We start from the raw sequence: 15,402 nt of genomic DNA, 5'->3' as shown, positions 1-15,402 counted from the left end.
TTTACACACTCAGCAAGACCATTTTGAGGGATTGTGAAAAGTCAATTTTTATTTTAACATCATTAGGAATGCCGTTCTGTATTAGCGCACCGTTGAACTCAGCCTTTTCCTTTATTGATTGCACGAATACACTGCTTGACAGTGTAAACGAGTAGTGCTGCATATGCACTTATGCTGACAGTAAAGGCCTCAACAACACCAGACAGATGGCGAGGCCAGAAGATAAAGGTACAACTGATAAGCTTGGCAAGGCACCGACCTTGTCTACCAAGGGGCTCAGCACTTGTTCCCGCTGGGTGGCCATCACAATCAGGGGCACCAAGGAAGATATAAAATACAATCATGCACTGAGCTGCTATGTTTGCGACAATGTGCCTAGCGCCACCAGGATGGGTGCACATCACCATCTAGCCACAGCCTGTCAAGGAGCTTCCAGCAGACAACTGCAAGCAAGCATGGTGGAAACATTTAACTAAATACGGGTATGTCGAGGTGGCCCTGTGAAGCAGAATTTTCCTGGAATTCCACTAGAATGCGCCTCTGTAAACAAGACTGGATTTTGGAGGCACAATAGGTGCCCCCTTCTCCTTAGTGATGTGGAAGCACACAGTTCATCACGCCAGGCATTATTATCAAACACGCTACATGTCCACAAGGCGCGAAAATAAAAACCAGTGAAACAGTCACGCATAAGACTCCGAAAAGAAAAGAAATTAGACTACGCAAGCAATGCATTGCCTGCTACCACTCAAAGATGAGGCTGCGAAAAAAGAAGGAAGCACTAGAGACTGAACTACTTAAGTTCTAAGAGCACTTCAAAACACTAACTGAAAATGAAATTGGAAACCTGGCACAGAAGGCGAACCTTCCTGAAACGCATCGCATGCTCCTGACGGAACGTGTAGCAGCTGCACAGGCTGTGTCAAAACACGGTAGGCGCTATAGTGACAACTGGCTCCTACTGTGTCTTCTACATATCCGTACACCATCGGGCTACAGATTCCTTCAAGAGAACAAATACTGCCTTTGCCCGGCGTTAGAACCATAAGAAAATATATTGACATGGTAAGAATGAAGTGTGGATTCGATTGAAATTTTTTTGAGGCACTCGACAAAAAAATGGCAGGAAAATCAGAATTTCAGACATGGAATGCTCCTCTTTTACAAAATACAGGTGAGGGAAAGAAAATTTGTAATTTCCACAACGCTGACATACACTGGCCTCGTACACCACGGAAAATGTTGTGGAGAGTGCTCTGCGCTGGCGAATCATGGACTTGTTTTCATGTTTTTTTCCATTTGGGGAAAGCTATGCTCTGCCAGTGGGCGTGTTTGCCTCGAAAAGAGCCACAAAAGGCACAGTTCTGACCCACTTGGTTATCTAAGCCAGCATAATGCTGGAAGAGGCTAGCGCCATTGTTGATGGCATTGTATGCGACGGAGCGAGCACCTGTAGGAAAATGAGGACCCAATTTGGCGTAGATGGAAAACTTCAGGCTCTCAAGCAGTTCTTTCGGCATCCATTAAATGAGCAGAGGAAAGTCTACATGTTCTCTGACGTACCACATCTTTTAAAGTGCATCAGCGACAGGTTGCTGAAGCAGCGACTCTTGAAAGTCAATGGAGCACTAGTGGGTGTACTGGAGCTATTACATGGCTGTATACAAGGAAGACATCAATAAGGCTGGTGGTCCCAAGGTGTGTCCTAAGATAATAAACCATCATATATACCCATCACACACGGATTTGATGTGTGTAAAACTTGCAACACAAGTCTTCAGCCGATCTATCACCTCGGCAATCAAATATTACAGCGAAATGAAAGTGCTGAATGCTGTTAAAGCTGCTGGGACCATCGCCTTCACAGAGAGAATGAATGACTTGTTCGACGCCATGAATAGGCGGCATCCAGGTGAAGGAGTGCACAATGGAAGTTATGACCTCTCTATGATTACGGAAAGCCTGCAATGGCGGAACGCATGGGAAAGCGACCTCCGAACTGGACTGATAACAAAAGATATGTTCTTCACCCAATCAACTGCTGAAGGCCTGCGAGTTACGATGTTGTCAACATTAGACCTCACACAATATTTGCTCAGTGCATGCAGGTTCGGATACGTCCTCACCGCAACGTTCAATCAAGATCCACTCGAACGGTTTTTTGGGAAAACTCATCAAGCTGCAGGTGAGAATGACCATCCTGGTATGCCTACATTTTTGCTGCTGTATTGGATACTAAGCCTATAGCTTGCTGAAACCACCCAAGTTCGGCAACTGCGAAGCCCGAGAAGAAGGATCGGTACTGCATTTTTCTGCTTTCCGAAAAATTTTAAAAGGGATTCAGAACAATCACCGCTTGATGAGCTAAAAGAGAAGTTGGACGACATCATTGAAAACGAAGAATTGGAGAGCGGTGAGGTGCTGTGCAGGGACAACAACGATGCAGAAGTCGTGAACGCAGTTTTATATTATATGACTGTTCCTGAGTAGGAATTAAAGAGAAGTGTTTCTCTGCTCAAAATGTAGCGCGTCTCTTTTGCAGTGCCAACGATGAAAGAAGCCTCTTTGACGCTCTGCAAATGAGGGGTGAACTCCTGCGCCCAAACACCCAACCATTTAACATGCTTCGCTGCGCAGAAGACTTTTTTCTTAAGAGTATGGACGACTGCGATGTGTTTTGGTGCACAATCGACCACGTTCTGGACACCTTTCATGTAAGGTTTCCTTGCGTTAACATAAAAATCACATTATCGTGAAGATTCTGAACTACTCCCTCGCAATGCGTATGAGGCAACGTTACATTGGGAACACGGGGCACTGAGAAAATAACAATGTCGAAATTTTGTAAGGATTGAGACCGTGCGAGCATCAAGCATTTGTGCGAGTTGTACCACTCAGCGACTTCAAGAAGCTCCCAATATCAGGCGTCTGTGCATTATCAAAGTGCAGCGTAGACACAGAGTCTGCAGTGCTGACTATTTATGAAATACATGCGGAAAGTGGCACAGGAAAAGAACTTAAATAAAAATGATTGTCACAGTATTAACTGACACCCTCAATGCATATATTGAAATAGATTTGTATATAGTGTAATGCTTTCCACAAACATTTCGTGTGGTGCGTCCCCCTCGGAGGGAATGTGAATAAATGCGATGCCTTCGTATAGTGTTGTTCATTTGTCTTATCTTATATAAAGGTTCAACAATTGCATGCTCACTGAATCGAAAGCAGCAAATCAAACAATACCACGAAACCATAAGAAGTTATAAAGTGTAATGATGGATTACTTGCAGCTTACAATGACTTTGGAGAACAACCTGGCACTGAATTTTATTCGATTGATTTGTTCCGGCTGAAGAAGACACGTGAATAAGCAGGCTATGATGTACGTGTTGACTTAATTATGACCGATGCTGTCGCCAGGAGCATATATTCAGCTCTTCATCTTTTACTTCTTCACCAAGCTTTGTTGAATGCCTCTCTCTCGTGGTCCCTAAGTCCCTGAAGGTAAGCACACAAAGCTAAAATCCTTCGCCTGCACCATGTGTACGCAATAAATTTCCTTCACGACCGTCGGATAAAAAGGGCAGCCCACCAATAGGCGAAAGAGCGCCGAGCCACAGGCCCATCAATGGTTGGAGTTTTAACATAGATTGCCTTCCGTACTATGAAGCCACGGTTTATCACACAGTAAGTCAGGGCAGCGTGACATTATTGTGAAGGAAAAGTTTGCCGCAGAAATACTCTCCGACGGAAGCATGGAAATGTGCGCGTCATCTTCGGGGATCCGACAAGGGCAGCATCCGGCAGAGGTCGAAGGAAGCAGTCTACGCCTGTGACTCTTCGAGGTCGCGGGAGAGAGGCAACTTTCGCCTCCCAATGCTTCTACCTCCGTGATGCATGTTGAAAGTTGATGCACCTTGAGCAAATATTCTTAGGGCTGCAAAAGCATATATGCAAACGCAAAAGCTAACGAATGTAATGAGCAAGTTGAGTGACCAAAAGAAAGGACGAGATGGGCATATGCTACTGATACATGGTTTCAGGTAACAGATTTTCTACGAGTTAAAACCCCCTCTCGCTTAGAGATTCGCATGAGCCTCAGCAACGCGTTATCAAACAGAAAAAAAATTCATTTTTAGCAAAAATGTAAAACATGTAAGTCGATTTGGGCAATTAGGCCAAATGAGGATATGTGCTAGCGTGACCTCAATTATAAAGGACAGTGTCCTAGGGGTGATGCTGCCTAATTATCAACAGAGGTTCTCGCCTGGTAACCACCGGCCACACCTTGGCAAGTAAGCCACCTTGTGGGCAGGTGAGCAGTGGCACAAGGCAGGTGCTATGGCAGGTGTTGCAAGTAGTAAGACTCTGGCTGAGACCCAAGTTTCTCTTCCTAAGCACCCTCACGATTAAAAAAAAGTAAAAAAAAACAGTTGTCAACAACTGCCCATGGTCCCCAATGCTGTATTGCCCTGCTAACCAATCACAGCAGCAAACAAATCAACAATCTGATGTCCCACTTCATTAAACAAATTACGGCATCGAAATTCTTGCACTTATAATTTTGTCTTGTGAATGCTTTAAACTTGCTTGTGCATTAATGAGATTGATTTTTACAAAATCTCCTTTCCCTTCAGTACAACAGCTAATTGAAATAACTTGCCTGCTTTCTCCAGCCTCTAGTGAGGCTGGAACTGAGTATTTCAAGTTTCCAAATGTTTGATGTGGCAACCAGTCGTAGTACTTCACACATGTTGACTTTATACTTCCAGCGTTCAGGTGTAATGTACTTCTTTAGTTTGCACAAGTATGTTATCATGGTTTGTTAGCTGTATTTTTATCCTTATTTTTATGTCACTTATGTATCTTTCATGTATACCACTGTTGCTTGGGAACTCGCTTGCAGTATCTCGTAAATAAATAAATAGAACAGCTTGAGAGATGCCAGAACTATTTTTCTAAAAGACAGCACTTGTAAACACGTGCATACTAGGAATGCATGCAAAATTGTTGTATAGATCAATTGCATGCAATGTAAACATGAATTGTCAATGCTGGTTACTGACATACTGCACAGGTTGCCACATGTCAGTGTGGTACAGCCTTTTTCATAAGTATGTTGCCCAGGACATTTGTTTCTGTGCCATGCTTTGCAGCTCGTTGTGGATCACCAGCATTTGAAATTACTAGAAGGTGAGTGACCCCAAGAAACATGATATTTCTATGTGTGCTACAAACACCCCACTACACAGTTCAGAAGTGAACTCCTTAGGCCATATAATTTCGACAGAGACTGTAAATTCAACACGGAATTTGTGTGGTTTGTTAAAGGTCAAGACTAAACATACTTTCCCAAGAACTGGAGCATCCAAAACACGATTCAAATATATTTTGTTGTGTTTCAAACATCTGGCTCTGTACAGAGGAAAACACAGAGAAATTAACGACATTTCTACAAAATGAAGGAAAAGTAGAGCTTCCATTTTGATCCACTATGTGCTTATATGTATTGGCTACATTGATACGACTTCTATTAACTGCTGTAATGCCCGCTGGAATGCATGTGGCCCCACATGCCTTTTTTTTTTACTCCCACTGTAAAACGTGCTTTCACCAACTCCTACCGTTTTGAGAGCTCATGGAAAGCAGAAAAACAATGCAACATTGACCATATCCGCAATAGTCAGATACAACTGAAGAAGGTGGCAGTGAATACCCCTCGTAAGTGGCTCTCGAGCCAATGGCATCACCATTCTAATGACGCTGGAGTTAACGCCAGTAAAAAAAAGCCACGAAATTTCCAAATGTGTTTTTAACACCATTGGAACATACCAATAGAAAATGACAATTGGAAAATACCATTTGGACCACTCCAATTGTCCAACATCATTGAAGAATAACAATTGGCCAACACCAACTGGTCCAGTCCAGTTAGCAGACATCAATTAATCTGCTCCAATTTTCAGGCACTAGATGGTCTCATAATGACAGGAAAAACTAGTTTCACAGTAAATTTATTTGCAAAAAAAAAATCCATATGAAATATCGTCACGCACTGCGGCTGGGACCTCAGATAGCGTCCAAGTCCGTGGCAAGATCCGTGCAATAATTATCACACAGTTAGCATTACTGCAATGAAAAAATGTTTACAGCAGTGCCAAGGAACTAGATGCAATCTTGAGGGGAAATAACAAGCGCTGACCAACCGTTAGGCACAAACAAAAGGAGACGTTTCGGCGTCGCTACGGGAGCCTTGTTCACAATGAAAGGGCGAATAAAGTGAGAGTTCATTTTATATGCTATCACGTAAGCAGCGCGCGTGTAGATCGGGGATAGATTTCCTTCGTTACGGTTTACTGTCTGACGTGGTTTGGATATGAATGGATTCCAGGTAAATCCTTGTCGTCTTGTTCTTTTATTTTCCAATTATCCTCGCGCTATCCCAGTCGATGGCATGACCCGTGGAAACAGCATGTTCTGCTTGTGCGTTTTTTGCCACGTGCCGCTTGTTGACATCATTGTTGTGCTGCTGCAATCTTGAAAATCACACGTTTCACCTATGTACGCTTGGTCACAGCCAGCGCAATGGATCTTTGTAGACAACGCCACGGAACTTGTCTTTTCCCAGCTTACCTTTCACTTTCACTACCGCGTGTCTAAGCTTGTGCGTAGGAATGTGCGCGATGTCGACATCACAGGACCGGATTATGCGGAACAGGCTCTCGCTTTATAGTGTATTGCGACCCTTTTTCTTATTTCCTGTCGCTGGGGTTGTTCCGGTGCTGGATGCGCCAAGCGATTTTCAGTGGTCCGAATTACCGAACTGGGATAGCCTGAGGACAACAGGTCACGTCGTGTAGTCGTCAAATCAGCCGCTCGCTGCTTCGGGGTTGAGCAGACTTTTTCTGCATGGCGAAGCGTCTCTTTTTGTTTGTGTCTAATGATTGGTAGGCGCTGTTATTTCCCGCCATGAATTTTCCCGACCAGACGGGTTTTCGTTGGACCCTGGATTAAATGCAAAAAAAAACAATATGCACAAAACGGTATACAGCACTGAAATTTATTGAATTATTTCATGCATAGGTGTGTATCGAGTACATTGGGTGGTTATTGTAGCCGCGGCGAGCGAAGCAGAGGCAGAGCGACTAAGCAACATGTTTATTCGGCATGCTGGGCCGTACAGATTAAGAGACACGCACGAGCGATCTGCTCGCCCAACAAACGCAAAACCTCCTCACAAACTCCACAAAAGGACGGAATGTCCAAGTCCCAGTACAGCATTTATCAAACGTTTCCAGACCATAGAGGCAAGACATAGAAACACAAGCAAAAAGGCAGTGCTCCCACTAAAGGTCTAGACACGTTTTTTCGAGTTTTAAGCAGCAACAAAAACGAATTAATGCATTTTGGTCCCAGAAAGGCAACTGGGTATAACGTTTTCGGGACCAATGGTTTTGAACAAGAAACAAAAAAAATCGACTCCTCGCTCTCTTTTCTCTCTTCCTTTCGCCACAAGCTGCGGGGAGAGAAGGTTTTGCTCTTGCACTCGTCGCTTTGAGAGATGAAACAGCAGTTTCATTCGAACAGCCGAAGGAAACGGTAAACCCCGCATCTCTCTCGGCGCATGCGTTTCTCGCACGTGGCCGTCGGCTCCTTGCTGCAGGCAGGCGACGGCGGTCTGCATTTTCATCGCGTCGCCGGCAGCGGCGGAGCTTTCCCGTCTTCTAGCGTTTTCCCAGTTTCCGCCCAACTTCAACATTGTGTGGTGGTCCCTCCAGGCGTCTCCGACTATCGGCACTCCTCGCTGCGCCGCTGTCTACCAGAAGTGCAGTAATGGCCTCCCGTCGCTCGCCCGGCTTCCTCGCTGGACGGAAGCCATTTTGAGCACGTTTATTCGCGCTGCCCCAGACGTTCGAGCACAAGCCCCAGAGCGCGGCAGTTCTTGCTCTCGTCACTGCGCCAACTGGGCTGTCGTGGACTTCGTAGCTACGGATTCACGGCAGCTTTCCCGCGCACCTACGTGCCCATACCATTCCTTTTGGAACTGACGCCGCGGCGGCGCATCGCAAGTCCTTTGCGCAGCTTCACGGCCCTACCCACGAAACACAAAAAGCGCTAATAGACGTCTAAAAAAAGTCTCGGAAAAAAAAGCTTGACATCTAGAAGAAGTTTCACCTAAGCAGTTTTTTAGACTTAGACGTTTACTAGCCCTCTATTAGCTCTGCTAACGCTACGCTTGTATACGGCTAGAAAACTTCTGAGGTAGAACTTTTCTAGAATTTTTTTAGACGTTCCTTTTTTTTTCCCGAAATGGGTGCCTGTATTATTTTACGCATTTCAAGACTGATTTTAGTGCTGCCTTTAAACCCTCTAAAGCTTTAAAAATGTTATAGTTCATTTTTCTGGTATATACCACTCAAAAATGAACTCAAAACTGATTTGCAATGACCCGAACAATGAGCCCACATTACAAGGGATGTATGGCTGTAGTAATCAGATATAAATGCATGTGCTAGCACACTTTTCAGTCACTGCGTTACTCTTCATTGAATCCAGTGCATATACAACCACACAAAAAAAATAAAAGGATCAGGAAATTAATGTTAGAAGCCATGGACGGGGGAGGTAGCTTCACTGGTTTGGCTGACGTTGCAACGGTAAGCACTTGGATGGCGGGAAAGTGTCGAGCAGCAACCAATTGTTAAATCAAAAAATCATTCGGCCCCGGGCATGTTCACAACGGATGCGTTGATGAGCAAGTTGCTGTGATGTGGATGGCACTAAGAGCTCGCTAGGTGTTCCAAAAATCGCTTTTCTTGCAAGGTGGATGCCAACTAGATGGTAACAAAGGGAAATCAAATCCAGCTCTGTTCAGCAGCCTGCAGAAGTGAAAAATATTAGAGTAGCCAAAAGCACAGTCAGTCAGGTGCATGTAGAATGGCCAATGAGGAGTCTGAAGCAAATAAGACCAGGAAATGGCAAGGAGTGACAGCACAGGCAATAAAATAAGTTAATTAAAAACAGATGCATATGATGTCACTGCAAGCGGCATTTCAGCAGAGTACTACGGCTCACCATAAACTCAAGAAGTCAATCACTGTGGAGGCCTTTAACAGAAGCAAAATCCAAACAGCATGCATGGACACTGAAAGCCAAGCAGTCAATAGCAAGTGCACTGCCTTACTGTGATGCACACTGTACTCATAGAACCTCCTAAGCTGCATCTTGCAAACAGGCTTTCTCTTACCTGCAAGATGTGGCTGAATCAAAAGTGGTTGATGTTTGACATCTTGCACCGTCACATGAAAACATAGCAGAGATGCTGCTGTCTTGGTAATGCCTGCATCACTTCAGTATACACCAGAGATGTGTTAAATCTTGGACCTTAACTTGACAGCCACACAGGGCACATCTGAAAGATAAGACAAATAAAAGTGCGTGTGCATAAGGTTTCTAACACTGCATTGCCAAAGAAGCCCTTTCTAATCTGTACGATGAAGCTCAAACAGTGGGCAAGAGATTGCTTACACCACTGCAAGAGATTACTTACACCACTGCACAAGAAGCATTAGTCCAGATTCCCACCTCAGAACTGAAACAATCTCCAGGCCAAGTCGTCTGAACAACCAAGTACAAGGTGCTGCTATTAATTTGCGTGAAACTAGACCAGGTCCTTGCTCCTCCGGCAAACAGTTGAAGTTCTAAAGGACAAACAAATAATGGGGCTTGTGGAATGAACATTAGCAAAGAGCCTAGACCTATACAAGAAATGATGAAGTGAAAGAAAAGGAAGGAGTTGCAAAGTGTGCTTACCAAAACTTGAGAAGTTGAGCAGGCAAGGAGGTCCTCTGAAAACCACTGTTGAACAGCCTGTACCCAAAACGAAATGTACACAGTGAAGTAGGGACAACGCCAGCTGTGCACGGTGCAATGGTTTTCCAAAAAATAAAAGCTGTCATGCCTGCAAAGAGCCGTAGTACTTCACTGCACTGTCAAACAGCCTGCACACATACAGAGCAGCACCACTGAATAAACTACCTTTGTGCCGGGGCTCTCAATCGCAATGAATTAAAAGCTTGACGCAGTTACGATAACCAAAGCCTTTTAAACGCGAGTTTCACTGACGGCAATCACAGCAAGGAGAATTGGAGCTCACAGGTGGCCAGATGAGAGTCCTTGGCAAGAATACCGTTCACCTTGTCATCGCCTTGGTAAAGAAAGCAACTCGCATGCAATAGCAGCCTAGTTGTATCCACTTAACAAAAGCTCAAATACATGCAAATGCCCTGTTTTAATACATTCAACGCTGCACTTTGGTATGTAACACACTGGCTGATACTGGTTTGTTATTTGTAAATCAAAGGTTCAATCAGGCGCGTTAGTGGCTTAGCCGGCAAAGCCGATACTTTCACCACAGAAGAGAAATAGAAGGTTACTTACTTTTGCGGAAAACGAGGCTCACATCTCAGTGCAACACTGGAAGTAAACGATACCGCAGAAAAAGGGGAAAATGCAAACTGCAGCGGCGTGAAGTGCCAACCAGCGCGGAAAAAAGTGCGCAGCGAAACGTATTACAACGTGCGCATCATCCGCTTCGCGCGCGTAGCTATCGCTAGCCTCTGCAACGCCAAATGACCAAATGAAGTACTAAATTTCTAAACGTAGAAATAAACAAATCATCAAAGAACCAAAAAAGAAATTGAATCTAATACTTTGATGTAAAACAAGCACTTGAAGCTTCCACTAAGATTTTTTTTCTGCTTTAAACGGCTAAAACCACTTTGGCAAACTATCCTGCATCGCCACCGTGCGGAGCGACACCAAGCAGCAAGCTGCGGCGTGACTCAAGAAAGATTGCCTCCAAAGATACGCCGCCACGAAAAGATAGCGCGCGGGTGATCTGCGCGATAAACCGCACGAGCGAGCTCGGCGAAGGCGGCGAATGCAGCGTGCGCTGCGCCTGTCAATCCGCATGCTGCCGCCAGCTAGCCGAGGCGTAACAGAGGCGTTCGCAACATGAAGCAAATTTTTTCGCTCACGTCGGCTTTCAGGGCCATTATTAATTACCTAAATCCAGCCTTACGAGTGGCGGGTTAGCTGCACTCGATGTGGAACTTGATTCGGGCTCCGTAGGAGAAAACGCGCTTTCTGTGTTCGAATACAAAGAGCGCGGTCTTTGCACCGGCGCGCCTGCTCTTCGAAACGTCAAGCAGGAGAGCCATCTAATTTATGTGCCGTGATTTACAGCATGTTTAATCCACGGTGGCAAATCTGCTGATTACTGGCGCATCTCCTTGACGTGGTCTCAAGTTCCACGTGTTAGAAACAAGTCTAGAAAACATCTGACTACAGATGTTTCACAGAAGTTTCACAGCAAACGTCTGACCGCAGATGTTTAAGAGACGCCGCAGAGGAAACTTCTTGTCGACATCTACGAGACGTTTGAACACAGCGCAAGACGTTTGTAGTCATTTGAAGCTGTTCCGAGACGTTCGTAAGACGTTTTGTGTTTCGTGGGTACTGATGCCTCTGTTCGAGGCGACGTTCGCGGCAGCGGAGCTCGTGGCAATAGGCGACTCCTCGCCTCGCACCCTGCATTCCTCAGCGCCTCCGACGACTGCAGCGCGTTTGTGGTGGCAGCGTGGCCATCTACTACGGTCTGAGGCGGGAAGGACCTTCGGTATCGTCCATTACGTTGACGACTCCAAAATCTGGGCTTGGACACGGACCTCGTTGCTTCTCGATGCGTCTCCGCTCGGTTGGAACGCTCACCCCGATAGCGGCCGGACGCCGCTATCAGGGTGCTCGCGGCATTCATCACGCCGAAGAGAAGGGCGACCGACTCGCGCCGTCGCAAGCCGCGGCGGTGCCACCACCGGTGCCTAACTCCTGCGCTCTCCGCTAGGAGCGCAACAGGTGTGACGTCACGCCGAAGAGAAGAGGTCTCCTCGATTTGGCTGCACTTTCTGCACTAGTTCAAGAGTGCTGCACTCTGGTGCTCGATTTGGCGAGTGCAGCGCGCGCCACCTGCACCGCCGCACTTCATTTGACATCGTGCAAGCCTTTTCGTGCACGAGTTCTCTGCACGTTTGCACTCGCGCCGCTGTCAGTTCACTTCAGTCAGACTTCAGTGCACGAGGTGCCACAGCAGACGACATGAAGTTGTTTATCGATGACAGAGAAAGGGACGTGTTCCCCGTCGTTGACGAGAACGGGGTCCATGCGGCAGGGGAGCAAGGAGGATTGCTATACGAGACCGAAGGTGAGTGTCACCATTTGAGCACATGTGACGGTGATAACAACAATAGCACGTGTGTGGTAACTTTCTCGGGCGCGCAGTTCGCACTGCTGTTTTTGCCACAATGGCTTGCTGATCCTGTTTTTTTCTTTACTCTTTATTTTTCGTAGACGGCCTCCGCGTCAGCGTTCGTTTTATGAACGAGGCCGACGGAGATGGCAGTGCCCAGCTGCACGGAAGCCAAGGGGGTACGGCCCCGGCAGCCGACATTAGAGGTGCGGCCCCGGCAGCCGCTAATTCACAGCTGGCGATGCCAGACCCAAGTCCGAGCGCCGAGGCCCAGCCCGATGGGGAAAGAGGATTTTGGCCGAGGCCTAAGACGCTTTTTCTGATAGCAAGATATAAAGAGTTCCTCGAGTTGGGGAGCAAGAAAGGCGGCTTCAGGTAAGTCGTGCATTACTATAGTAAACAAATTTGTATATATCTAGCAGTAACATTTAATTTGTTTGGCTTCTTGCGTGCACATGCATTACTCCAACATATACAGAACGAGAAAGCTCATGTGGACGAAGCTGGCGGCCCTCATAAATGCCGAGTTCGGCAGCAACGTGACTGCGCTTCAGGCAGAGAATAAATGGAAATCGCTAGAGCGAAGTTACAAAAACGCGAAAGCGAAAAATAATTCATCGGGCCACTCTCGAGTATCATGCGAGTTCGAGAGGTAAGTAAATTCATTCAATTTTGTGTTTCTTTTTTTTTCAAACAGCTATAAAAGCTTCTTAAATTTTTCAGTGAGTTGGCGGAGGTGCTGGAAAAACAGCACCACATTTCGCCAACTGTGCTGCTGACACAGGGCAGAGTCATTACTGCCCCGCAAGCCCCTGAACAAGAAGACACTGCCTCAGGGTAAGTTGTTTTTATTTGTGAAGACATGAAGGGAAGTCATTCTCATGCATTTTACAGGGAAGAAATTGAACCCAGCAGCGAGCCCCAAGCAGAGCCACAGCCACCAAGAAAAAGGCGTCGCAGGGACACCCCTGTAGAAAGCCTATTGAAAATAATTGCCGATGCGGAGGCTGCCCGGCAAAAACGACACGAAGAAAGGATGGCTATACTGAAGGAGCTGATTAGTGTCGTCCGCTCTAATAAAGAGTAGAGATCTAAACGTGTCGGGCAAAGAGTTTTTCTAGCACTGATGCTGAGCAATCATTTGCCTTCGGCTCTCAGAGCACGCTGGTGAGGTGATTCCGATATCTTCATCGTCGTTGCCGACATCGTCAAGGTGAGGGTTGTCTCCAAGCTCGGCCATGAAATCTCTTTCGGCATTACACAAATTGTGAAGCACACAGGCGCCCAGTACAATCTTGCATCACTGCAGAATGCTCTTGGCGTCAGATACAGCCGCCTGAAGCGTTGTTTAACAAGCCCGAACGTATTCTCTACAGCCACTCTTTGCTGGCTATGATACTTGTTAAACTTCTTTTTCCAGGAAGGAAAGCTTGACCCATTGTCCCTGTAGGGCGTCAATAGCCACGGAAGAAGCGGGTAGGCCGAGTCACCCAGTATGTAATCGTCCCCGCATTTTGTGGTGGCTTCCGAGAAGAAGGGACTCTCTCTCAGCACGCGGGCATCGTGCGCAGAGCCGGGGAATCCAATGAATACATCCAGGAATTTGTTCTGGTCGTTGCAGATTACCTGCAATATTATCGACGGCCACTTCTTCCTATTGATATAGGAAGCAGTGGAGTCTTCGGGCTTGCTAATCTCGACATGGCTGCCATCAATGCAGCCAACAGTATTGCGGGGACCTTTCCCACCACTCTTAGAGAGAAAACGTGCCTTGCTACGGGCCAGCTCTGTACAGTCTGGCCAAGCGATTACTTCGGCGCTGATGTTCAGCAGAAAGTCCAGTACCCTCCGAAGGCACAACACAACAGAAGACTCGGTCACGTCGAATCGGTCGGCCACAGAATTCATGCTGCTTTGATTCCCGAGATAGCTGAGGGCAATCAAAATTGTCTCTTCGGCAGAAATTTGCCGCCGTCCGCTCACAGCCTTTGGATACGAGGAAGAACGCCTGAAGCGCTCACACACGAGTTCACAAGTCTCTCGGGACAACCTGAAGAGCTTTTTGAACTCGAAGTTGAAGTATCTGGACGTCACCTTTTCGAAGTAGCCACTGATGCGGTTGCGGTCTACACGTAGTAACTTGCATGCCGCAAGGGCAACTGAAGCTTCTAGCTCCGCGTCCATCTCGTCGTCGCTCTCGTCGTCCTCTACAATTTCCATCGCTAACAGAACAATGTCCGCCACGTTTTTCCGCGATTCACACATTACGCGCACTTCACTGTCGTCGTCTTCGACTATTTCCATGGCTAATTGAACACCGTCTGTCACGTTCGTCCACGATTCACTCACTAAAATCACTTGTTTAAGCACTGGTTTAATCGGCCAGTCGAAGGCTGCAAACAACGGCGCACGGCTACCACGGCAAGACTTGACGGCGTGCGGCGTAGCGACGCATGGCGCTCACAACATGCTCACAGCAGACCCAGCAGACGACAAGGCTTGCACTATACTGCACTTGTGCACTTGATTCGGCCGCTGCACGAAGAGCGCTAGTGTCGCGCTGCACTCGCACCGCAAGAACTGGCGCTGCACTAGCACGGCACTTTTGTGAACTAGTGCAGAAAGTGCAGCCAAATCGAGGAGACCTAAGGGCGACCGACTCGCGCCGCCGCAAGCCGCGGCGGTGCCACCACCGGCGCCTAACTCCTGCGCTCTCCGCTAGGAGCGCGATTGTGGCGTTACGCTGACGAGATTAGGCTCGGCTCACGTCGCTAGAAAGCAGTAGCTGTGCCAACCACCAGCGGCTTAACATTGCTTCGTGATCTCGCGCCGTCCGTGTGCGATGGCGGTGCACATGAACGGCGGCCTGACTGGACTGGATTGAATTCGATTAGAATAGATTACATTAGATTACATTGAATTGCGGGCCTTTCGCCCGATAATAGTGCTTCATACACCGCTTGGACGCAAGGGCCTCATCATCGTTTACTGCTCGATTTCATTAGATCAGCGAACCTTTACTCATTTATTTAGGCATCCTCTTTATCATTACATGCCGTTTTATGCAATCAACGTCGCATTAAAAAAATTAC

General features: G+C 46.8%; 1 protein-coding gene and 1 long non-coding RNA gene across 4 annotated transcripts; one reads left to right on the top strand and one right to left on the bottom strand.

Annotated features, from left to right (window-relative positions):
- Positions 1-7,078: 7,078 nt before the first annotated feature.
- Positions 7,079-13,576, top strand: LOC149360993 (uncharacterized). The gene is made up of 6 exons (XM_089569436.1): positions 7,079-7,106; positions 12,152-12,265; positions 12,412-12,685; positions 12,789-12,962; positions 13,034-13,147; positions 13,205-13,576. The coding sequence occupies exons 1-6, from the start codon at positions 7,079-7,081 to the stop codon at positions 13,395-13,397; spliced, it is 897 nt and encodes a 298-aa protein (XP_089425562.1). The 3' UTR covers positions 13,398-13,576.
- On the bottom strand, positions 8,101-10,620 carry LOC149360994 (uncharacterized). Of its 3 annotated transcripts, none has more exons than XR_016288365.1 (5): positions 10,444-10,620; positions 9,817-9,964; positions 9,554-9,704; positions 9,251-9,415; positions 8,101-8,882 (listed from the first exon to the last, which is right to left on the bottom strand). It is a non-coding gene; the product is annotated as an uncharacterized LOC149360994 (long non-coding RNA). The 3 variants fall into 3 exon arrangements; XR_016288366.1 differs by having other exon boundaries at positions 9,817-9,873; positions 10,444-10,617; XR_016288364.1 differs by lacking the exon at positions 10,444-10,620 and having other exon boundaries at positions 9,817-10,435.
- Positions 13,577-15,402: the final 1,826 nt, after the last annotated feature.

This window comes from Amblyomma mixtum, chromosome 2 (genome assembly GCF_055824585.1).
Source record: "Amblyomma mixtum isolate Tamu chromosome 2, ASM5582458v1, whole genome shotgun sequence".
NCBI lineage: Eukaryota > Metazoa > Arthropoda > Arachnida > Ixodida > Ixodidae > Amblyomma > Amblyomma mixtum.
This window is presented reverse-complemented; position numbering and strand designations above follow the sequence as displayed.